General features: G+C 38.8%; 1 protein-coding gene across 1 annotated transcript in view; it reads right to left on the reverse strand.

Annotated features, from left to right (window-relative positions):
• The window catches only part of MS3_00006436 (uncharacterized protein), a 39,335-nt gene extending 19,310 nt beyond the window's left edge, over positions 1-20,025 (reverse strand). Inside the window, exons 1-6 of the mRNA XM_051214582.1 lie at positions 19,794-20,025; positions 17,645-17,713; positions 6,496-6,579; positions 5,687-5,770; positions 4,132-4,215; positions 2,066-2,153 (exon numbers count right to left, since the gene is read on the reverse strand). Of these exons, the coding sequence (XP_051067768.1) occupies positions 2,066-2,153; positions 4,132-4,215; positions 5,687-5,770; positions 6,496-6,579; positions 17,645-17,713; positions 19,794-19,848 (464 nt within the window). The 5' untranslated portion in view covers positions 19,849-20,025. The remainder of the gene's footprint in view (positions 1-2,065; positions 2,154-4,131; positions 4,216-5,686; positions 5,771-6,495; positions 6,580-17,644; positions 17,714-19,793) is intronic.
• Positions 20,026-25,952: the final 5,927 nt, after the last annotated feature.

The raw sequence follows: 25,952 nt of genomic DNA on the forward strand, positions 1-25,952 counted from the left end.
GTCCAGTGTCTCTATGGAGATCCATTCCTTATGATGGTGCTTCTTTAGACCCAGAACCTCTTGACACGTTGAAGTTAATGCTTTTTGATACTCTTCCAGTTGTCCTCCATAGTAGTTTCTTCTTCCTTCAGTAGATCCTGTAAGGCTTGGAACCTGCTGTTGAGAGCTATCTTGAATTCATTGAGTTTGTTAGTATCTCGAAGAAAGGCTGTGTCGAACCTTTGTAGTGCTGTTTGTCCAGTTGTCCAGTTTTTCTTTAGCTTCAGTTTTAAATTGGCCACAACTAGGTGGTGATCTGAAGCTATATCAGCTCCTCTCCTGGTTCTCACATCTTCCATTGTCCTTCGGAATTTTTTATTGATGCAGATATGATCTATCTGGTTCTCTGTAATGTGGTCCGGTGAGATCCATGTAGCTTTGTGTATACGTTTGTGTGGAAATATTGTGCCTCCTATGACCAATTTGTTGAATGCACATAGATTTGCAAATCTTTCTCCATTTTCGTTTCTCTCACCCAGTCCATGTCGTCCCATGATATCTTCATATCCGGTGTTGTCTATTCCAACTTTGGCATTTAGATCTCCCATCAGAATGATGAGGTCCTTTCTTGGGCACTTCTCTATGATTGACTGCAGCCGCTCGTAGAATTGATCTTTAATGTCGTCGTTGCTATCATTGGTGGGTGCATAACATTGGATAATATTCATTATGATCCCCTCCTTCTTTGTTTTGAATGGTGCTTTGATGATTCTGGATCCGTGACAATCCCATCCTACAAGTGCATTTCGTGCTACTTTGGACAGCATTAGGGCAACTCCCTGAGTGTGTGGAGCATTTTCCTCTTCATGACCGGAGTATAGTAGCATCTCCCCCGTATTTAGCCTTTGTTGTCCAGCTTGGGTCCCATGGGTTTCGCTGATTCCCAGTACTGCCAAGTTGTATCTCCTCATTTCCGTTGCTATTTGACTGGTCTTCCCAGTCTCTCACATTGTCCGGACATTTCATGTACCTATAAAAATTGTTGCACTGGTTGTTAGAAGAGGCATCGGCCTCGTGACCACCGATGGAACTCGGCTTTCATCAATAGGCGTCATAGTTCTTCTAAACGAAGACCTTCTAACTCCCGGAGCAGAGTTTAAATGGCTTGAATTATTTTGTTCTGGTTAGCGTCTTTTTAGTGAGTTAGTTGTCAACGGGATAGGGTCGCTAAATCAATGCACAACCCTCCTCCTTTACCTGGGCTTGGAACTGGCAGTAACTCTAGAAGAGCTACAGGCGGGGTTATATCAGAGGAAGCACGAAATATAATGGATAGCTTGGATGCAGCTGGACGAATCCTAAAGAGATAATGAAAAATAGGAGGGCCAAAGAACACATTGCGCCGAAAATTGGAAGCAGACATCAAGAGAATGAATAGTAACTGGAAAGAATTTTCCAGGACAAAGTTCGATGAAGGATACTGGTGGGCGGCCTATGATCCAGCACAAGAACTAACTGGCGTAAGTAAGAGCATCATAGTTTCTCCCTAATAAACGCTAACTATACATCAAAAGATAGACATTTTCACCTTATGTTATCTAAATTCCAAACAAACACAACGACAGGCATACGCTGAAGAAACGATTACTATAGCATATGAAAGCCTTATGGTGTTACAAAATGCAATCAAACCAATTTCTAGGAACTTATATACATTTAAATTAACGTCTAACTGTAGAATATATGAAAATGAAAGAATTAGAACGATACAAGCTTGGAAATTAAAAAAATATGTAGGAAGGATATGTTGTCTGATGAGGTTCTGTTGAAATTTCCAAAAGAATGAACAATGCCTTAATTCCTAGAAAAATTATTTGTCTGTTCATAGGGAATATCTGAAGCAGAGCAATGTAAACAAACGTAAAATATTCATAAAATGATTTCTAATTTGAAAATATTATCTTTTCACACAACTATCATATTGTAACCAAAATAATAGTGTTTACCTGAAATTTTCTTAGAAATCTAGACAATCAAAGAGTATTTTAAAACAAACAATGAAAAACACAACTAAACAATCATATACTTGCCTCCATGGATACTTTTTTCATGTTTCTTTAGATTACCCAATGAGGCAAACGTTGTGCCACATACTTCACATTTAGCTAATCTTTCTAGAAAAGATTAGAACGAATAAATATAGAGATGAGTAATTAAGGTGACAGAAATATTGAATAAAAAGAAAGTGATCACAAAAATTAATAAGCTCTCAGAATTGGAAGTCTGAGACGACATATAATTCAGTGTTTGCAGGAAACTCAACAGAAATGTATATCCACTATTACTATCCGTGGAACACAATGCACAAACAGCTAAACTAAAAGCAACTGTTAGTTACGCAATAGTATTGATATTTTTTGTAGTCTCTTACCATAAGTATAAAACCTTTAACACTATACAACCAATTCTTTGATTAATTATATAAACATGTCATCACAGATGCAATCATAGGTTAACAAATAAATCTAGAAAACCATTCCTCATTCATCATAATAATAATTCACTTAACAAGGAGATTAATGTATTCGGTTTTGAGTCACATTCATTGTGATGGCTAGCAATACTATCCGGTTTGCTAGACTGAAGTAAGTGAAGCGAGGTTCGAATATCCCGAGTACTTTAAGAACCATCACTAGGTACCGAATGTATTATCAAGAAAAATGATGGCTTATGTAATCAATCCGCATAAAGCCCCATAAATAATAGAAGCTAAAATGTGGAAATGGTTCTAATAATAAATTATCTATATGTAGCATGTAATCTACATTATGATTAGACCTGTTCCCGATTACGTTTCCAAATAGGATCTGTTGCTCTACGAGTTTGAGGACATAGTTGAAAAAACCAATGTGTATTTGTAAAATGTTGGCAGTGACCATAATAAAACAGAATTCGAATAAAGCCATAACAACTAAGACAGAATAATATAAACTCATCCTATTTTATGGTCTCTTCAGCTGCTTACAACTGTATTTGTATAATATAATATTAAGTAGTAGACATTAGTGACTGAAAAATTAAAATGACAACAACTATCAATATTATGTTCATATCTACATGAATAATCGAATGTAAGTTCAGTTGAAGAAAAATATCGGAACGTTAGAGAGGGTGAAACAGTAATTATCTAGGATCCGAAAATTGATAGTAACCACGCCGTCAATTAGATATCGAGCTATTACCATAGGCTATGGCATCTAATCTCAGATTATTTGGTACATGCTCAAAAATACGAACATCCACTGTTCCCTCTGTCCTTCTTATGTATTCGCTGTGGAACGTACGTGTAGATCTATAAATACGATTAAAGGTACCAGGGAAAGAGGACGTGTCTATTTGCGTTTTGCCTCATAGCTTATTAAGCAACCCATCACCAATTTTCCGATTCTAGATAATTACTGTTTCACCCTCTCTAACGTTCCGATATTTTTCTTCAACTGAACTTACATTCGATTATTCATGTAGATATGAACATAATATTGATAGTTGTTGTCATTTTAATTTTTCAGTCACTAATGTCTACTACTTAATATTATATTATACAAATACAGTTGTAAGCAGCTGAAGAGACCGTAAAATAGGATGAGTTCATATTATTCTGTCTTAGTTGTTGTTATGGATTTATTCGAACCCATAACGGGAAAAACTGTACAACATGAAAAGCAAGACGAGAAACAACACCATAAATCCAAGAATTGTAACCAGGTTACATGAATTCTGCTTTCAATATCTTTAGACACGCTAAACACGTTTCGAATATCAAAACTAAAATATTTGAAACTAGTTGACAAAATAATTGAACTGATTGTGTAATTGCAAATTAATTTCACCAGAACACCAAGTGCAAATTCTACCCCTCATGTATTTTTGATGATTGGTATTAGTTGTCATAGTATATAGTGAAATTAAGCTTAGTAACACTATTACACTACGATTTACTTAGAAGGGGAGAAGTGATGTAATGATGATTGTGTACTGTTCATCACTTAACTATTTGACTGTAGTAAAAGAGGAAAATATATAGATAAACAGATGTATAAGCATGATCGTAGAATTCAATAAAATAATTTATTTTGTAAATGAAAAATTTACTTTCATGAACTTGTTGAATATGTGCAATAAGATATTGTTTCAATCTGAAGGTCCTTGAACACTGATCACATGGATAATTTTGTACTATGAAGAAAGAACAAAAGATATTTCTTTTTAAAACACTAAGTAGTAAAGACTGATGAGTGAGTTAATGAGAAGCACACTACCTGTAGTATTTTCAAAATAAATAAAATTCATAAATAAACATAGTTTATACAACAGTTGGTCATAAATACAACAACAGAATAGATTTTCTATATTTAATGGTTAAATATTACACTGAATAAACTGAAAGTCAGAGTGTTTTACTTTAAGATGAAAAACTGATTTTTTAATCAAATGGAATAAATAAAGACGATCTTGACTGATATATTGTGAATTTTGATAAAGTCCACTGATATTTTACTAATAATATTTTAAGGAAATTTCCAGCTACATGAATTTGTGCATTAAACCGTATCTGACGAAGTCTGTTATAATCTCAGTTGTTTTATCCACAACATTAAGTGGGCTATTTTGAAAACAATAAATTTCCACAGAATCACTTCAAACATTCTACATAGATAGTTAGTCGTATCGTGCAAAAGAAAGGGAATGTGGTTTAAGAGGATTCAGTTGGCTCAGGAGTTTGGGTGCGTCAAGCTAACCGTCTGAAAACAACTTCGATGGCCAGTAACGAGACCCAACATAGAATACCTCTTGACGTTCTGCTGGACACCTTTAAAATCAAAAACCCTTGAAACAGATGGACTAGTCTCTACACAAGCAAAGAGTGATACCACTTTTTTATAGCCTAGAAGATGGATAAATCGAAAGCACAGATCAGACACGGTTGCAGGTGAACCCTAACGCCAGATCCTACGAATCTGTTTAAAGGGGAGGTTTTAACGTGATATAGATTGGACTGAAGTATGTTCCGCGCAGGATTGTGTTAGGGCACGCTGAGTGGCTATATCTTTACCAATCAGCACTAGCGGATGCTTGGAGAAGACTAGAATCTTATGTAAAAATTATAAACATCCTGTCGTTTTTTTTATTATGATTCCTACTTCTATCCAACCTTGTTATTTGGAATATAATTACGTTCCTGTTCAATCGTGTTCTAATTTGGGGACTTGTCGAATGAATTAGTGCTCAAGAATACTAAGCAATAAGAGTATCTGGGTCGTAATAGAAATCATAACATATAGTCAGTACAAAATTGTGTTGTTCAAGTTAATTACGTGATGAACTATAGTTGAAATTGATTTGAAAATAAATTAGATGTAAAAGGAATAGTAGTTTGTTTTTCGCGTGAACAGAAAAAGCTACCTTGAGATGGAACGCAAAAGCATATGCAATACAAATATACTATGAAATTTTAAAAGTTAGCTTGCAGTATTCCTTCAAAGAATAAGTTAACAGGGAATCATTATGTTGGTCAGTTGATATTTTCCTCCCACAAATGGCATTCACTCCATTAGTGGGACAGATAGGGGATTATCTAAAAATGTAAAACCATAAATACTTTCCACGACACTCATTTTATACTCATGAGAAATTTGAAAGAATATACCTTCGTGAACAAGTTGTACATGGTACCATAACCCTGATCTGGAGGTGAAAGTTCGGTCACAAGAAGAACATTTGAATATCTTTCCTGGAATGAAGTAATGTAACCAAGATAAACAATTTAATAGATAACAGCTAAATCGTAAAATACAAGTGATACAAAGTATATGAAACGTGATACCATTTTAGGAAATATATTTGTTTATATGCCAATTAAACAATCATCTTTATAGGAAGTTAGGTATTGGTGGTGGTCATTTGTACTTGAATTTTTTTTAAAGATGCATTCATGATTTAGTGAACTAAAAGCTTCAAGGTAATTAAATAAACAATAGGTAAATAATACTACCAAAGTAATAGCTTGGATGAGATGTTCGTAAAACTACACTAACTGACATGGTCGCAATATACCGTAGAATTATGAGGCCTGTGAATTGGAAGTAAGGTCAACAAATGATAACGGTTTGTGATCTATGTTAGGAATTATGTGAAGCGTGAATTAGTGTAAACCGCTCCTTTGAAAGAATGTAGTAAGAGTAGAAATAAATCTCAATATCTGGACCTCTCTCACATTGTTTTGTTAGAAGGTAAAGAAATTTAAACCAACGAATTAGTATAAAAATATTTAACTTGCCTAATTGGTCCTTTAACTAACAAGGTAAGTATCCTACCTAAATGATCACTTAACAATGCATTTTTTCCGCTCCTTATCGATAACTTTATTATTAACGACTAATCAGTCGATAAATTTATAAGAATATGTCATACGATTAGCATTCCAGCGATAAAATAATTTAGGTATTACTCACTCACCGTAATCTTTGCCAAATTTGCGTTCACTCAAAACTGTGTGTTGTGGGAAAAAACTCTGAGATGAATTGCAAAGAAATTTTATATCTGTAAGAGAACATAAAAGTGTCGTATGATGTATGGTGGTAGGTATCAAACAAATACAGCATGTTTCGAAAACTAATGAGCGGATAATATTATGAAAACGAGACAAATTAAGCAGGTCGGTTATTATTTTGTATTACTAAACTATAATACATATTAACAATAAAGTGGCGTAAACATACCACCTTCAATTTATTTGATAAAAAGCTGACCGTTGGTGCGACCTTGACGTTCTGGTCAGGCTCGCCTATCGTGATGAACCAACCGAGCAATATTAGCTGGAACATATGTTCCCGTAGGTTCTACCATACCAGGCAGGTCGATTGGAGAACGGTAAAACTAAAAGCAGCAACTCAAGGTCTGAGGGCGAAGTCGTACTGCTGACTGTAGAGGGATCTCACAGCAGTAAGGCATTTCCCTCGGACAACCAGCATCTGCAGCGACGCTGCATCCTCACAAGGAAGGGAGGGATTAGGAAAGGTCAACCCTAAAAGTGTCACACCTCACTTTAACTCACGGAGGGAGCTAACACGAAAACTACTCACAAAAAGGTCGCATGTGATCAACCTCAAGCAGTTGTCCCTTGGGCACCGTGGTCATGCTCTCAGGTAATTAATATAACCTTAAACCCAATTTCCTTCACAGGTACCTCCAGAAGAACCCTTTCCACAGTGTGGGCAACCGGGAAGTGACATCAGCTCTCATACACGTAACAACACACGACACCAAGTTGGTCGTAATCAAATCCTTCTGACACTTTCTAACAACTCTCTTGTCTCCACGAATAATCATTCTCACGTTCTTTTATCACCTCGCGCCGCTAATGCAAACGATTCGAGTACGCTGAACGTTAATCCCGGTCTCCTAAAACCACGCTCTCAACTACATATAGGAGCTTTTAACGTCCGAACAATATGCCAAATAGGATAACAGACTTACTTAGCTAGAACTTTAGAATCTCGCGCCATCGATGTATGCTGCGTCTTTGAAACACGCATACAGGATCCTAGTGTGGTCATTCACCTGACCTCATCTCGTCGAAACGGAGATCCGACGAGATACACCCTCCGTGTATCTGGCAACCGATGGCTAGTTCTCCTGGACTGGTAAGTGTAGGCATAGCACTAAGTACGAGGGCAGAATAAGCACTCTTAGAGTGGATCTTCATTAACAGTCGTCTATGTGCTTTTCGGCTAAACGGCTCCGTAAAAACTCGGAAGGATAGGGACACACGTCGTTGCCTTCTTGTCGTTTATGCCCAAGCTCCCACTGACTGCAGTCCGGATGAAGTAAAAGATGACTTTTACAGAAAGCTAAACGTTCAGACATAGTACTTGTAGCAGGTGACTTTAATGCCCAGTTAGGTAGCTTAAACCAAGCAGAAAGACATTTAGGTGGGTATTTTAGTATTCCGGCTCAGCGAACAGATAATGGTGATCGGATGCTGTAACTCTGCTCAGACGATCCTTTACTTTTAGCAAGCACTAATTCTAAGCACAAGGAGAGACATCGTCTAACATGGCCACCCGCTGCACCAAACCAACGATAGACTCAAATAGACCATCCTGCCATCAGTCATCGTTGGAGATGGTCGATAGAAGATTGTCGCTCATTTTGGACTCCGGTCATGCTAATACAAGCACGCATTTGCTTATGCTTCACTGGACGCAGAAAAACCACATTAAAAAGAACCATTAGATGTGAAGTCAGTGACGAGAAAGCTAAAAGTAGATTCCAGGAACAACTGAGGTCATACTTAGGTAGTTCTGAAAACGAGGCTGACCCAGATGTTCCTTGGACACATATACAAACAACTGTGGAACTGCACGGATAGTGTTGGGGACGTTAAATCCCCAGAACACACTTTGTAAAGGACCTAATTTGTAATTTTATTTAGAAAATTTGAATTTCTCTGATTTCGCGCCAAAGGCGCTCTTTTCACCTTCATGTCGTATTTTCCAATTGAAAGAATCTTAAATGCGATTGGTCCGTTGTGTCTTTTCGTATGCTATTTTGTAACTCTCCCCAAGGACGGTTTGGTGCTGTATATATACGTTTTGATTTGTGTTTGTTGTTATCGCTGGTCTCTGGTTGTTTGTGGAATATACTTTCCCATTCCAAGCTTGGACTTTTTCCTCTAGTTAGCGTGGCTGGGACGCATCAAATGGCTAGCTTATTGGTTTTGGTCACCGAGTCTTTGTTTCCGTTCGCAGTCTCAGTGAACTCGTAACCGCTTCAAACTTAGCAGGTAGACGCTCGAAAACTAACCCCAACTGGCTCTGAACATGACGAAGATCGAAGTCAGCTTAAGCGCAGTAGCTGACTGACTGACCATTTGATGAAAAACTATTTACTTCAGCACATAAATCCCGGTATAATGGAGCACCGAAAATATACACATACGAAAGAACCAGTAACAGCGTGAAAATATATTGGGGAGAAGAATAGTGAACAGAGATTATAACTTTTGAGAGTACATTCAAAGACACGCCCAAAAAAACTATTTCCATTTAAGAAAGCTTATTTCACCTTATGAAGCTTGCAATAATAAACCATAGCAGGATCGCCACTGGCTCCTATTCTGAACTATATTTGGAAGCGTCTGAATCCACTGAGTTTTACAATTGTGATGAACTGACAGATACTAGTCCCATAAAGTTACTTTTCATACTACAACAGTGCCATAAGCTGACCACCTCTCCTATTCTACGAAATCCCAGAGTCGACAAATAGTGCACGATATGGAGGTCGCTAGGGTGATATTCGTGAGACATATCCAAGCCACGAATGTCAATTTTCTAATATGACATCAATCAAATTGTCGTCACTGAGCTTAAATATACATTCATAGACCACAGGAATACGAACATGATGTTGTTATCGAATGTGGGCAAACCCTTGGAGATGATTAAACATAGGGAATTGCCGAATATCCTGAACTCAATGCCAGATTTACAAGCCTAGAGTAGAACTACCCTCACAAACGCTTAGTAGACCGGAATTGATCTGTCAGTAGAGTAAACGTATGGCCATAAAGCATTTTATGGAATCTCTTGGCAGCGAAAATGATTGCAAGAGCTTCCTTCTCAATTTGACTGCAGTTTCGCTCGGCTAGGGTGAGTGATCTAGCAGCATTGGCAATTGTCTTTTCTGAGATATCACTGCTCCAACTCCATGACCAGATGCATCAGATGCAACAATTCCCAAGCTGGGCTCGAAGTGTGTCAAAAGAAGCTTTGAGCTGAGGATTGATGTGACTCTGTCGAAAGATGCTTGGCATTCTGCTGACCACTACCAAGGTTTGTCTTTTGATAGTAATTCATTCAGGGGACCTCTCGCTTGATGCATTCCGGGCAGGAATGTGCTGCAACGACTGGTCAACCCCGTGAATAATCTTAATGAAGGGACATCAGTTGGTGCAGGCATATTCTGAATGGCTTCGATGTTGGCATGATCTGGTCGGCGACCTTTCTTATCTGAGATGAAACCAAGGTATTTGGTCGAATGCATGAAGATACACTTTTCTTCACGTAGTTGGAAACCATACTCCAACACACGGTTAAGGACCTGACGTAGTCCATCAGAAAGTTCACTGTCAGTTGAACCCATAACTATGATATCATCTAGATAAGCTGCCATACCAGGTATATCTGTTAACATTGTATCCATTATTGACTGAAAGATAGCAGGTGCGGACTTAATGCCAAATGGCAGACGGGTGTATTGAAATAACCCTCGATGAGTGTTAATGATCAGAAGCTCTCTACTATTCTCATTTATTTCCACTTGCACATAGGCATCGAAGAAGTCTATTTCCACAAAACATGTTCCATCATTAAGCTTGGCAAACAAGTCTTCAGGAACTGGTAACGGATATTGGTATACATCCAATGCAGCACATAAGCCGGTTGAGAAATCGGCACATCTGCGTATAGTTCCATTGGCCTTCCTAATCACTATGATGGGTTCGGTTTATGCAGAGTAGTTGACTAGTTGGATTACACCAGCTTGTTGCAAGCGATTAAATTCCCGATCGACTAGTTCAAGAGCAGCATATGGTACAGGACGTTTCGTACGAAAAATAGGTTTGGCACCTGGTTTCACTGGTAAATGAGCTTTCATCTTGGTACAGTGGCCAAGGTTATTCTGAAAAACAGAGGCAAACTTTCTCTGCAGTTTTTATAGTAACCTTTCACCTGTCTTTTTTGCAAGTACCGGGGTGTCCAATGATGAACACGACACAGTTAATGGGAACATCCATTATTCCAGGTTTTTCTAGCATATCTAGACCAAGAAGATAAAGGTTTGGCCGTTCTGTTAGATAACATATTCCTGTACAGTTAGTTTCGTTGAAAGAAAATTAACACTGTAATTCACCAACCAGTTTTAGCACACCCCCTGATGCATGTTTAGCAGTTTTCTTAGACGGCCTCATTGGCGGTTTCCCAAGCTGATTATACGTTTCTCTAGACACTAGGGTGATTTATTTGAACACAAATGTTGGTACAAGGGGGCACCAGATACACATGCGCCACACACACTTGGGTGATATCGGATGCCGTGTCAAGTTGAAGATGATTTAGTATGCCGTTAATCTGTATAGTAGCATAATTTCTCCGAATGTTATAGCCTTTTTGGAAGGCTGTTACCAGAGAAAAAGATTTAGATTCTGCTGATTTCACCACATGTCGAGGACGTTTATGTTTCTTCTTGGGCTGAGACGTCCGATTCGATGGACAATGATATTCTTTATGTTCACGTCTGTTGCACGCCTGACATTTATGCTTCTTAAATGAACAGAATTGTACATAATGCCAATCACCACATAGCCAAAAGGCAGACGTTGGTTTGTTACGAGTTGTTGTCGGCTTCTGAACTTTTAACCTAGTAATATCATTGACACTGCAGGTTAAATTAGGATTTACCTGTTCAATCAACTAATTGTCGTGTCTGATGTTTTGTAGCCGCTCACATTCATCTGTCAATGTCCCGAGTGTGACGTTTGGATCTTGATGCAGTCGAGTTAAAAGTCTAGTCCTGATCTCAGCATCTTGTGGTGACTGAAGAGCTTTGATGAATATTAGGCATTTAAATTTGTCTTCTGTCAATCAGCGTAAATTGAACCGTTCACACCCTCTGTTGACGTCTGCTGTTGGTGGTAAAGGTTAGGAATTAGATTTAGGGTTTTCATTACGAACTGACATAAGCTAAAACGCTATTTAGCCACATGGATGAACGAATTTTGCACCAAAACCCAAGACCCGTTATCTTATATCGGATTGGTTCATCCACATATTATAGTCTCGCCACAGACTACAAATAAAAACTTGCTTTCTTCGAAAATAATCCTATATTTAAGCCTGTGAGATTAAGAGAGCTATCGAACAGTATTAGCCATGTGAAGTGAGAAACATGCAGTCATTTTAATATAAAATAGGTAATGTTGAGTAAACTTGAATATTTAGCCTTAACTCTATGTGCAGTAAAAGTCGAAGTTAATGTGAAAGAGTCAATGATAAGCGAAAATTTTGAGGATAATGTGGACTCGAATATTGATGAGCAACTGGAGATTCTCAGTTGTTTGTACCGTATATAGTAACTTCTGGAACATACACAATAAAGTTTGCAGTATACCGCGTACGACAAACATCCGAGATTTACACTTGGGAGGTCAAATATTCATGGGCGCGGACTGTTTTCCAATTACGTCCCACTATAAAAACTTTTAATTCATTACTTTTGCCCGGTATTGATGCCATTTAAGCAACCCTGGGGCATCGTTTAAGAAAGACTCCTGTTGTTTGGAAGCATTTTACTTATTCTACTGATGAGCTTCCATGTTAAGTCACTTAATACTGAAGTGATTAAATGACCTTGGGAATTTTTCTACTTTATAAAATCGTATCTGAGAATGATATTGAAGGGATACTGAGTTGAACTCAGCTCCAGACAGTAATGACGTAGAGCCAGAAATAATGATGAATTGGCCTATGTTGACATACCTATTACAGTAGATAAAATCATTAGCAAATAGCCTTTGGAGTCTGAATAAATGCTAATCCTGATATAGTTTCATTAACTCTAAACGTCGAAAGTAAAAAATAAAGCTATTCGAGCTCATTCCTACTAAACGGCTGTATTTTTACTTAAAACATTTCCCCATCCACCTTGTTCGATACTCTACAGTTCTTCATATATATCAAGGCATCTGTCAATTGAATGTACCGTACCAAACTTTCCAGATTATACCACTTAATGCACTGCACTTACTGCCCCCAAATGTCCTGGTACGGCCGAGGGTGGCCAGTCAGCAACAACGGTGGTCTAACATCAATCGGTTCATGATCTCAATCAAAAACTTAATAATATCCACAACCCCTCATACTGATAATTAACATGTGCTCACTAGTGACTAGCTTCGTGAAGGAATTCTCGGAGTTCCCGTGAGAATCCGTGACCAGTGGAGCTATTCTGTGTCGGATAGAGACAGGTAACTACCTCAGTACAGGGGAAGATGGTCGCACAATTTCGTGGATTGGCTGGCTGATGTTAGATATTAACACCATTGGATGCCGGCTCAGTGGTCCAGTAGGTTTAGCATGGTGATCCCAGCAAATGCGAGCAATATTTCGAAGGCATCTGTGGTCGAATACTAGTAGCTTACGAGCATCTTCTACTCTTAATGGCCACGTTCCGCCATCGTAAAGTAAAATAGATCGAACTGCTGCGCAGTATACTCGTCCCTTAATTGATAGACGGATATCTCGCCTTCGCCATAGGTCACGTAAGTTGGTAAAAGCCAAGCGAGCTTTCTGAGTCCGTGCAGAGATTTCGACAGACACCAACCCGTTACGATTGATCAGACTACCAAGATAAGTGAAGTTGTCAACGAGCTCGACTACTCCACTCCCTATCCATAGCCCAGGTGCTGACACAGGTCAGTCTGGAAGCAACAGCTTGCATTTAGAGGGAGAGAAGCGCATCCCAAACATGCTGGCATGGTTGCTCAGTGCTACCAAAAGACTGCATTTTATCAGTGTTTTTACTATACAGAACTATATCATCTGTGTATTCTAAGTCGATTTAGTGGCCCTCCTGGAAGGAGATCAATACCCGAGAATTCAGTCGACGAGAATGTTATTTCCATCAGTAGGTCTATGATGAAGTTAAACAAAAATAGAGATAGTGGACAGCCTCGACGGACACCATTTGAGGTTGCATAATCAGATGACAGTTCGCCATGAGCTCTGACTCGACTAGTAGTGTTCGAGTAAACAGCCTTCACAGGGTTTATGTACTTCTGTGGTACGCCTTTCAATGACAGACACTGCCACAGAACCTCTTAGTCTACAGAGTCATATGCTGCTTAAAAGTCAAGAAAGACCACCATTGTCGGACGCCGATAAGCATGCCTGTGTTCTAGAACCTGATGAATGGTGAATATGTGGTCGATGCATCTACGACCAGGTCTGAAGCCAGCCTGATTTTCCCGTGTTTGCAGTACACGAGTCTTAGTTAGGCGTCCGATAATTATTGAGGTTAGTATTTTAGATGATATACTGGTTAAACTAATCCCTCTATGGTTGTCACAGGATGATATTGACCCTCTCTTATATATTGGGACGATAAGTAATTGTGACCAATCAGATAGGATTACATCCAACTCCCAGATTTTAGCTAAAACATTAACCAACCTAATTGTTGAAACTGGATCACTATCCTTAAAGACCCCTGGAGCCAATCCATCTGGACCAGTTGCTCCTCCTCGTTTCAGATTAACTATAGCCTTTGGGACTTCAGATAGATTCGGGGGACCTACTTCAATGTTCCATTCACACTGTTTGGGGATGGTGGGTAGTTGTAGAGTAGCTGAAGGCCAGCTGAACTGCTCCGAAAAGTGTTCCACCCATCGGTCTAAATGTCTGGACTGGGAGCACATGAGTGTCGTCTTTTTCCGAGATAGTCTAACTTACACTTGACTTATTAATTCTAGTTTCTTTTATTAGTCTGTAAAGCTGTCTTGTGATACCTACAGACGCCGCCTTTTCCATCTCTTTTGCTTTCGTTGCCCATCACTGCTCACGGTCGTTCCTTAGACTTTTGCTTAACCTAGATCTGACATGTTTTTTTTTCTTCACCGTGTTCAGAGCCTGATGGGATGAGTTTACGATAACCCATCAATGCAATAGACTTAGAAAATATCCGTTGGTTTTTCGTAATCCTTTGGTTTAAATCACTAATAGATGTCGCTGCTATTCCAAAGTTTTTTGTATATGTGTCCAAGGAACATCTGGGTCAGCCTCGTTTTCAGAACTACCTAAGTATGACCTCAGTTGTTCCTGGAATCTACTTTTAGCTTTCTCGTCACTGACTTCACATCTAATGGTTCTTTTTAATGTGGTTTTTCTGCGTCCAGTGAAGCATAAGCAAATGCGTGCTTGTATTAGCATGACCGGAGTCCAAAATGAGCGACAATCTTCTATCGACCATCTCCAACGATGACTGATGGCAGGATGGTCTATTTGAGTCTATCGTTGGTTTGGTGCAGCGGGTGGCCATGTTAGACGATGTCTCTCCTTGTGCTTAGAATTAGTGCTTGCTAAAAGTAAAGGATCGTCTGAGCAGAGTTACAGCATCCGATCACCATTATCTGTTCGCTGAGCCGGAATACTAAAATACCCACCTAAATGTCTTTCTGCTTGGTTTAAGCTACCTAACTGGGCATTAAAGTCACCTGCTACAAGTACTATGTCTGAACGTTTAGCTTTCTGTAAAAGTCATCTTTTACTTCATCCGGACTGCAGTCAGTGGGAGCTTGGGCATAAACGACAAGAAGGCAACGACGTGTGTCCCTATCCTTCCGAGTTTTTACGGAGCCGTTTAGCCGAAAAGCACATAGACGACTGTTAATGAAGATCCACTCTAAGAGTGCTTATTCTGCCCTCGTACTTAGTGCTATGCCTACACTTACCAGTCCAGGAGAACTAGCCATCGGTTGCCAGATACACGGAGGGTGTATCTCGTCGGATCTCCGTTTCGACGAGATGAGGTCAGGTGAATGACCACACTAGGATCCTGTATGCGTGTTTCAAAGACGCAGCATACATCGATGGCGCGAGATTCTAAAGTTCTAGCTAAGTAAGTCTGTTATCCTATTTGGCATATTGTTCGGACGTTAAAAGCTCCTATATGTAGTTGAGAGCGTGGTTTTAGGAGACCGGGATTAACGTTCAGCGTACTCGAATCGTTTGCATTAGCGGCGCGAGGTGATAAAAGAACGTGAGAATGATTATTCGTGGAGACAAGAGAGTTGTTAGAAAGTGTCAGAAGGATTTGATTACGACCAACTTGGTGTCGTGTGTTGTTACGTGTATGAGAGCTGATGTCACTTCCCGGTTGCCCACACTGTGGAAAGGGTTCTTCTGGAGGTACCTGTGAAGGAAATTGGGTTTAAGGTTATATTAATTACCTGAGAGCATGACCACGGTGCCCAAGGGACAACTGCTTGAGGTTGATCACATGCGACCTTTTTGTGAGTAGTTTTCGTGTTAGCTCCCTCCGTGAGTTAAAGTGAGGTGTGACACTTTTAGGGTTGACCTTTCCTAATCCCTCCCTTCCTTGTGAGGATGCAGCGTCGCCGCAGATGCTGGTTGTCCGAGGGAAATGCCTTACTGCTGTGAGATCCCTCTACAGTCAGCAGTACGACTTCGCCCTCAGACCTTGAGTTGCTGCTTTTAGTTTTACCGTTCTCCAATCGACCTGCCTGGTATGGTAGAACCTACGGGAACATATGTTCCAGCTAATATTGCTCGGTTGGTTCATCACGATAGGCGAGCCTGACCAGAACGTCAATGTAGCAGCTAAGGTTGGGATCGAGTGTTAGGAGAGTTTGCTTCCCCTCTCAAAATGCTCTTATATGTCCACCAGTATACAACCAATGCCAGTGATGTCCTACTCACTGCTTTCTCGTGTTATTTTACGAAATTGAGTGGGAGAATATAGTGTCCATTTCTTTCACCGGGTCGGTGGACACGTATGGTTCACCTACAGGAGCTGGAAAACCCTGATTCCAAACCAGTGGCGCACATGGACACCACGATCCTGATGGTTATCATGGAATTACAGCTCCTGACGTTGCTCCACTGCCTTGTGAGTCAGACCTTTAAGTCAAAGGCTCGGGGTGTGACCACCTAAGGAAACCACCTGCTCCGGTCTGGGCGCCAGGGTAGTATCACAGCCCACACACAAGTCAAGTGACGTGTGTGTCGCATATGTATTCGGTGCCCCTTTGTACCAATATTTGTGTTCAAATAAGTAATAATACCTAGACAATATATACTAGTGCCATTTATCAAATAAGAGCCAACTATAAATGAAAGGTCGTTTAAAAATTATTGTTTAGCTCTTTCGATATATGTAACGCATGTTCGGTGTTAAGTGCGTCGACTAGTTTACTTATCTTGGAAGTTATATAGGTATGTACTATCACATTTACTACCCTGAGATATCTTTACAACTCCATCTTACTGTGCTAGAGTAATGTGATAACCTGGGCTGATCCACATATGCTCCAGGTTTTACGCTGCTTATGTCTGACTGACCTCAGCATTTAGAAAACTCAAAATGTACAGAAGAAATCAGGATTATATGTAAACTATTTAGAAAAAAGTTCTCTCTTAAACCCAACTTAATTAGCCATGATTGTAGTTATGAAAACGTTTAAAAGCAGTAATTCAATTAAGTCACATATTAACCACATTAGAGATATTGAACTCAACCGATTGAGTTAGAAGTTTATGGAGACTTATAAAAAATGATAGGCTATTCATAGCGAACACGACTTAAAAAATCACAGACCAAGTGGATGTAGTATTAAGTAATTTACAGATGATTTTTTGCAGACAAAATACTGCCTTTTTAGGCGTCCAGAATAAAGAACCCAAATGTTCGATTGTTTGGAATTTAGCAACTATTCAACTGACTTTTTATTTCCCAAATAAGATAAAAATAAACAACCTAGTTCCTGAAGGTGGGAAATTTATGGTAAAAGGTGCAAATATGTACTTACCTTCTTGGGGAATGTTTTTGTGGTCGCTTAGAATCGTATGTTGTGGCTGATTATATATAATCCTAATTCCTGCAAACAGAGAAATTTGTTATAAATTAGAGAATAAAATAAAGTCATGCAAACACATGATAAAATAGGTTTCGGGAAAACCGTTCCTGTTCATATGAATTCAATGTCTTATCTTATTAGGTCCGCTCTTAGATTTATATATAACACTGGCAGAGAAACCGGGACAGAGTAATCTGGTTTTATTTTTAATGACTAATTTTGACGGTCTGATACACAACCCGATATTACAATCTCATTACATACTTGATTTTTGATTAAGATTGGCCACAGCTTTTAATATATGGGAAAACTTAAAATGTGGGCATAAAAAGACATTCATCACATTTTGCATCTGCATGAACTTAAAGACTGATATGATGAATCACGACAGATTTTGGCAGGGATACATAATCAACATGTATGGTAATATTTGATCAGTAATCATTGATATCTAACCTTAAGCCATTGAGAGTAGAGGACACTCGTACGCTACTAGTATTTGACGAGATGCCTTAGAAATATTGCTGGCGTCTGCTGGGATCACCGGGTAAGTAATAGTGAGTTTAGAAGCAAGGTATTAGGGAATGATGGTAAATCAGTTGATGAGGTTGTGAATCTTCACCGACTGAGATAGTTGGGCCACGTGTTAAGTATGCCTGAACGCCGTTTACCACGACGCGCAATGAAGACTAGTGTTGGAGACGGTTTGAAGAAAGTTAGGGGCGGCCAAACCAAAACATGGAATCAGTCCTTGAAGTCACTAACTTCTAGTCTGAGTCATGTTGGTAGATGCAGACTACCTAGTTGGGGTCTGCGTGACTGTCGTAACCAATGGTTGGGGACTGAGTGACATGGCTCAGAATCGATCACAATGGCGTAGGTGTATACACTCTCAAACTATGAGATTAAAATTGCGTTATATCTTTTTTTCTACCAACTAATTAACTACTATGAATTTGGTGTTCATCTTGTTGTGCTAATGAAATGTGGCAACTTGGACCGATGCATATATGTGCCTGATCCTACGTTGTAGCTGACTGACGCTTAAGCATTTAGTAACAGTAGTAGTGTTATGTGGGCAACACTACGGTAATTGTGAACAGAGTGACACGAACCACTGTTAATGCTTACGCAGCACTAAATTTTGTTTGCAGATATAAAGACCAGTAATGATACATTCAGAGTAATTGATGTTTTTACCCAAACAACCCACGTCAACCGAGAGATTTATTAATTTTCTAGAGGTCCTATAATCCACAAACTCTTTAAAATTGAAAGCCATTGAAATTTCAGTTATTATGACCTGGTCAGTCATCATACTAGCAAGTATGGAACTAGGAGCTAAGTAAAGGATTCTGGATAATAAGATTGATGAGTTCTCAATTATTTGTTTGCCAAGCGGCAAGATACACAGTTCCGTAAATATTCTTGAAAAATATACGTTAGGCAACGAGGTTATTGTGACCTAGCTATTTTTTCAGCTGAAAACGAAAAGACATATTGATGTCTCAGAGCTTTTAAAATTAATTTGATAAGCAGTAGGAGATTGACGGTCAGTTACGTCCAATGTAAAGTCTTACTCAACAAGCTTTCTATTGAGTTTTTGTTACGTAGATCGTGGGCCTAGTTGTTTATCTATTCCCCACAAAAGCCCTCGATGTAACCAGCAACTTAAACATCCTGAAAAGTTTATGAGAAACAACACATTTGATGATTGTGGGACGGCGCATTCGGAATTATGCCGTTAGTGCGAATCTAAATCCTTGGATGAGTAGAAATGAATAAGAACAGAACACTAGTGGGCATTACTTGTCACGAAGACGATACTAACACAAATACCTAAAACGTATACGCTTGCTTGAAAAATGTGAGCAGACTAGCATTTTAGAGTAGAGAGGTTGATAACAATGCATTTTAAAAGGATGCGCGGCTCACAAGAAAGTTCAAGATCAAACAGTATAATTTTATACAGAAATCCGGAATACAAGTTGACAAAATAGTAATGAAGCAATATATAACTTCGTATGAAACAAAAAGCTCAAATTCTACTTCTTTTCAGCTTCTTAAAAAGAACCCCAACAACCGATACGCATAAACCTACCACCTGGTGCCAGCTGGTCAAATGACGCAGTCGCAACCTTGTTGCCGAATATCATGTTCTATATCCTCGTGTTCAAGAGACAATTCGAGGTCAAATTTGAATGGTCAATTGTTGAAAGAGCAATTGAACAGGAGGTGATTTCGCACAACCAATTATTAAAACGTTGTTTGACAGTCAGGCAAAATAGAATATAGGAAATTCTATGTGTTATATTTCTTCGATTATAAAGAACTTTGTTTTTTGTACATTTAGGATCAACCCTACAACAACCTGGGTTTAACGTGGTGTACAATGTTCAATTGTTAAAAGCATCGTAACTCTAAAAATGAATAAAATATTTGCGTGAGTCAGATGAAAAGGCTTATCGGAAAGTTTCTGTTTCATAAATAAATTTTTGGTAATAACTGTTATGATATAACCACAAACTAAATAAACTGGTCATTTCCCATATTATAGACAGAATTTTATAAAAAGCGACTACTGTTTGAAGTTATAATGTAGTTTTCCATCTCCCTTGTTCTTCAAAACATCGTATTCAGTTTCACATACTTGTTTATAACTGCTTTGTCCATGCAAATTTTTGATTGCATTCACGAAACTACCAGGGTGAAGTGAAGTCATTATGGTTTCTATTGTATCTATTCTCGACTCTTAAGCAGATGTTTAGAGATAATGCTGACGTCATCAGTCCAAATAATTAAACTATCTGAAAATACAAGCTCAATTACTCAATCATGGAAAACTACGCAATAAGCACGCTCTAGTCGGGTGAATTTATCCGCAACGCAACCGTGTAAACTTAATGTATCGCCCAGTGTAATAACGGTCATCTGTGCGTTCAAGTAACCACAGATTTTGTCATTCCATAATGTATTTTTAATTAAATAACTAGATTATGTTGTTAATTTTGCTCGTTTCATTTTGCCGATAACATCATAAAGGGCAGTTAGGAACGAACATGCGGACAGTTAGTCACAGGCGGCAGCAACAATTATTTCAGCAAAAAAAACAAACTTCGGCTTTGGATATCTAGAAAACAAGTCAAAACAAAACCGATTGCCATTTTAAAGCATAAGACTAGCCAGCTTGACTGAAAAAATACATTGACTTGAGCAGAAGCAGCAAAAAATCAAAAACAATGCTGATTCGAAATAAATTTCACACCAACATATAGAACATTACACTAACTACGGCATTTCAGCACACTGTAAAATTAAATTACATAGCTACACAAAAGAAATAGCTGAACAAAGCACAGAACAAAGAAAGCCGACCGCCATTGCTTACAAAGATGGCAGATATAATAAATCCCGCCTCACTCTGATTGGCTGCTTAGCTGAAGGCCACATTTACAAAATTGAGTTGCGTTTGATAGCAGCCCTCTAGTCTTCTATTTTCATGCTTTCACAATTGAACAGATACAAACTTCTCTTCAGTCCATTTTCCATCCAACTTAATCCATGGCCGAACATTTGTGAAAAGAAGATAAGCTATTTTTCGTCATTCATTCATAAATGGTTTCAAAATAGAACTTTTTAAACCTAGGAGGAAAACATTCGATCGCAAACTAAACGACCAGCGTTTGATTACAAGTCTCAGTGGATTCGAAATATAAAAACAACGACCTTCACTAGGGTGGAATGCCCAAAAATAGATTTCCAAGCACATCTTTTTCCCACTATTCGCATAACAGTTTTGAAAGGATGTAGAGAGTACTTTGAAGTGTCAGCTCTTTTACTTGTCCAGTCCTATACAGATTAAAACTGCGACGTTTTCACCTCAAACTAAAAATGCCTGTAGGACGGAAGCTGATGAATTAAATGGAGCATTTGATACGATTATATCCAACTTCGATTGATATTACAATCATTCATATGCTGCATAACTTATTTTTAGCAGTCATCTCCAATGCTCGATGGTTGATTGAAAATATACTGGTGATGATCTTTCTGTACAAACAGTTGTTACTTATTCTCCGTTCAGTGTGCAATCAAAGACTATGTCGGTGTAATCTGTTTCATTTCATCCAAAACCCTTATCAGCTATGGCTTTCTGAACTACTGTCAATGGCTGATGTACGTAATCTAACTCTTAAGTTATACAGTCTAATGAATCTTACTATAGTTTGGTGGTCAAGTTATCCCTTGAAATACGAAGTTTTGTTAAGAAAATATACAGGAACTTTCGTTTAAATTTGATCAAATAATTTCACAATATTCGGGCGACGAGTTGATGTGAGACATTGAATACTTGACAGTTCTGATTTTTGATCATGTTTCCTTGAAAATGCATGGACCAGATTACCAGGTAAAAGGTTGGATTTGCTTCAAAATTCATTCTCTAAGATTCTACAAATACATTATTTCTCATTATTTGGAAGCGTTATATATTTTTCGACAACAGATAAGAAGAGTAGAGTATGACAGCGGAGTTTGAACAGTACTGTCAACTATAAATTTCACACTAGCTTTCATTGAACTTCATTACTTCTCATCAATCATTTAACTTCCAGTAATCAGTTTTCAAAGGTAGGTCTCAAAGAATATGGCCCATTGTAACTGCTAACTTGTTTTACTGTAATACCCTTCCTCTGGTTAGTACTTATAATAATAATAATAATAAGTTTATTCTCAAATAACAGTTTGTCATATGAGGCATGCCAGTTTACAGGCAAGATCAAATTGATACAAATGATACAATATCCACTGTAGTAAATTACATAGCTTGGTTGATAATTTATGAGATATGAATGTAGATGGTTTTAATCAGTACTACAGTTGGCGCGCTTCACGAAAGTTGCGTTGCGAATGTGCAACTGATGGTCAAGGTTAGGTCCATTGAAGATGGGAGCTTCTAAATGTCGCAACCTTATGTCCCTTTGGAATGTCTAAGGCTTTGAGGATGGTGCAGGATGAAATCTTTCGTTCCATATCACAAGGGGGCTGAAAGAGGGAGCAAGTAAAAGAAAACACGAGAGGCAGAGTAGCCAATATTCTTGAAGGAATGCTTAAGGTATGATTACTCACTCTAATTTTCTTTTATTAAGGTATTTGTTAAGAAAGAGCATTTTAATAGGTTAAAGAAAATAAGTGTTAACAAGGTGTGAGTGGACATACAACTGACAAATGGAGGCGATTCGGAAAGGAGCTGAGAGTATGGGATTATGTGTGATTATAAAATAAAATATAGTGCTAGAAACAGTATTGTGATATACAATTGGCTGTCTTCCTTTTTTATCGAAGCTATTAGGGCCCCTTTTTTGTATTATTATTTTTTTCAGGTATTATAGGGTCTTGAGTAGGCTTCGTATCTTTAGGCATTACTTTGCACTTGCATTTTGGCTGTGGTTGACGTTGTTCATTAACTGTAGCGGAATAAGAAAGCAGTCAGGGGTCCTAAAAGTCAATGAGATTTCTGCTAATTGCTTCATTGTGTTCATGAACCTTGTGTAGTCAGTGGTTAGAGAATGGTTTTTCTAGCCGCTGAAATGAAGGTTTCAACTAGTGCAAATGTTGCATAATAACTTATCGGGTCATATACAATCTCCTTACAGCATATGACCGGGAGACGCCTTATACCCATATCCAGCAGTGGTGTGTGGTCAACCGTTTGGTTATGATTCAGTGTCATTCTGCCAACCCTGAAGAAGTAACGAAGTTAGTAACAGTTTGTTTTCTCGTAAGCAAATTTATTGTTTTGCCTAATCAGTAGAGCGTAACAATATGCATAACCTTTGAAACCACCGAGACCTTTTTGTCTGCATGCCATGTTCAACATAACTTTCTGATCTGGAAACTGTCGCAAGCTGATGAGTTCACAGTTAATAGTACGGATTTCGCAGTTTATCATAAGCACCTATCAGTCAGTCTAAACATTACATCCACTGCAGGCTAAGTTGGATTCAGTGATCTCTACTTTAATTAAAAAAACCCGCGATCTGAGAACAGCAAGTGAATTTTTTCATGTATTGAGATACTACATTTCTGTTGTGTTTTTCGTGCCAGAAGTCAGACTTCAGCTCACATTTGACGCTTTTAATACTATTTGGGTTTGTGAAATATTCTTTTGCACGATTTTTTCCTCAGCTTTCACTAGTTGGTGTTTCTTTATGTTGGTGCATATATGTGCTTTGTACACACCGTTTTCCTGGTTTGGATTTTCTAAACCTTTCGAATTTTTCTTGAGTTAACTACTGTTGGTTAAAGTGACCGTTTCTGTGCAATTTACCTATGTCCTAGTAACATGGTAACTTTCGACATTTTGTGATTAGCTGCTTGAACTGTTCTTCTTACATCCAAATCAAACTAGTTCAAAGCCATTAATGCAGTCAATCATTATACATCATCGCTGTTGAATATGTTAACCAGTGTAGAAAATGTAAGAGATTTCTCCAAAAAACATAAACCAGTATATCACTAGCCATATATATAAGCTTCTGAAACCGGTTTCATCGTGATTATGTGAAGGATTCAGCCTAACTCAAGTAATTATCACGGGTAAAGTCTTAGAGCTTCTCGCTCTGGTGAAAAAATAGTCGGGTGACGAGGCCGGCTCAGTGGGTTTAACATCATATAAGGAGGGATCAGCAACTGTGTTCTCTGGTATTGTCAACTTAGCTCTCACTCCTGATCAAAAGTCTGAAAATCCCCTTTGTTTAAAACGTTGTTGCGCAGTGTCAGTACAAGAAAGCTTAAACACTATCAAAGTGCACTTAATCTGTATCTTACTGATAAGATAGATGCAACTGTACGATGCTCAGACAACAAAACTCATAAGAAAAACCGGATAGTATAAGTGAATGGGTCCACCTGAGAGTCAAGAAAAGAAAGGGATTTAGAGGTAAGCTTCCTATGGTTTGTGACATGAAAACGACAGCACCATAAAAACCTGTGAACTCGAGTTCCAAAGATGCCAAATCTACTCATACTTTTAATTGTTTTAAAGATGAAGGAATTGGTGGAAATGACATTGTCAAACAACTCGCAGTTATTGTAAGGTGATATCAGAAACGTACTTCCAGAAGAGTAATTGAGAGTACATATTACCAATGTAATAAGATTCGGTAGGACATGACAGATGCATTCCAAGTGAGGAACGGAGTCGGGCAAGATTTCTTGCTCTTATCCTTTCTCTCGTCCTTCTGATGGTTGACTGGATTATGAAGACCTTCACATATCGGAGGAACTTACCTACGCCTGTTACTCCTCGTGAAGGAGCAGGGGCCACTCACCAGCGTTCGCCATCCAACCCTGTCCTGGGCAATCCTTTCCAGCTCCTTCCAGTTGTCATTCATCCTTTCCATATCTGCTTTTATTTCCCGACGTAATGTGTTCTCTGGCCTTCCTCTTTTCCACTTCCCTTCAGGATTCCAAGTTAGGGCTTGTCTCGCGATGCAGTTTGACGATTTGCGTAATGTATGTCCTATCCATTTCCATCATCTTTTCCTAATTTCCTGTCCAGCTGGAAGCTGATTTGTTCTCTCCACAAAAGACTGTTGCTGATGGTATCCGGTCAATGGATGTTGAGTATCTTGCGTAGACAGTTATTTATAAATACTTGTACCTTCTTGATGGTGGTTGTTGTAGTTCCCCAAGTTTCAGCTCCGTACAGTAGAACTGCCTTGACATTCGTATTGAAGATTCTCACTTTGATATTGGTTGAAAGTTTTTTTGAGTTCCATATGTTCTTCAATTGAAGGAATGCGGCCCTTGCTTTACCAATCCTCGACTTTACGTCTGCATCTGAACCTCCTTGTTCATCGATTTTGCTTCCCAGGTATGTGAAGGACTCTACATCTTCCAGAGTTTCGCCATCAAGAGTGATTGGATTGCTGTTCTCCGTGTTGAATTTGAGGACCTTGGCTTTCCCCTTGTGTATGCTGAGGCCTACTGATGCAGAGACTGCTGTTACACTGGCTGTCTTTATCTGCATTTGTTCATGTGTATGCAATAGGAGGGCTAGGTCATCTGCGAAGACCAAATCATCTAATCGGTTCTGAGCTGTCCATTGTATTCCGCGTTTTCCCTCAGATGTCGAGGTCTTCATAATCCAGTCGACCACCAGAAGAAAGAGGAAGGGAGAGAGCAGACCGCCTTGTCTGTCTCCGGTCCTTACTTGGAATGCATCTGTCAGCTGTCCTGCATGCACGACCTTGCACTG

The sequence above is a fragment of the Schistosoma haematobium genome, chromosome 2, assembly GCF_000699445.3.
Source record: "Schistosoma haematobium chromosome 2, whole genome shotgun sequence".
Classification (NCBI taxonomy): Eukaryota; Metazoa; Platyhelminthes; class Trematoda; order Strigeidida; family Schistosomatidae; genus Schistosoma; species Schistosoma haematobium.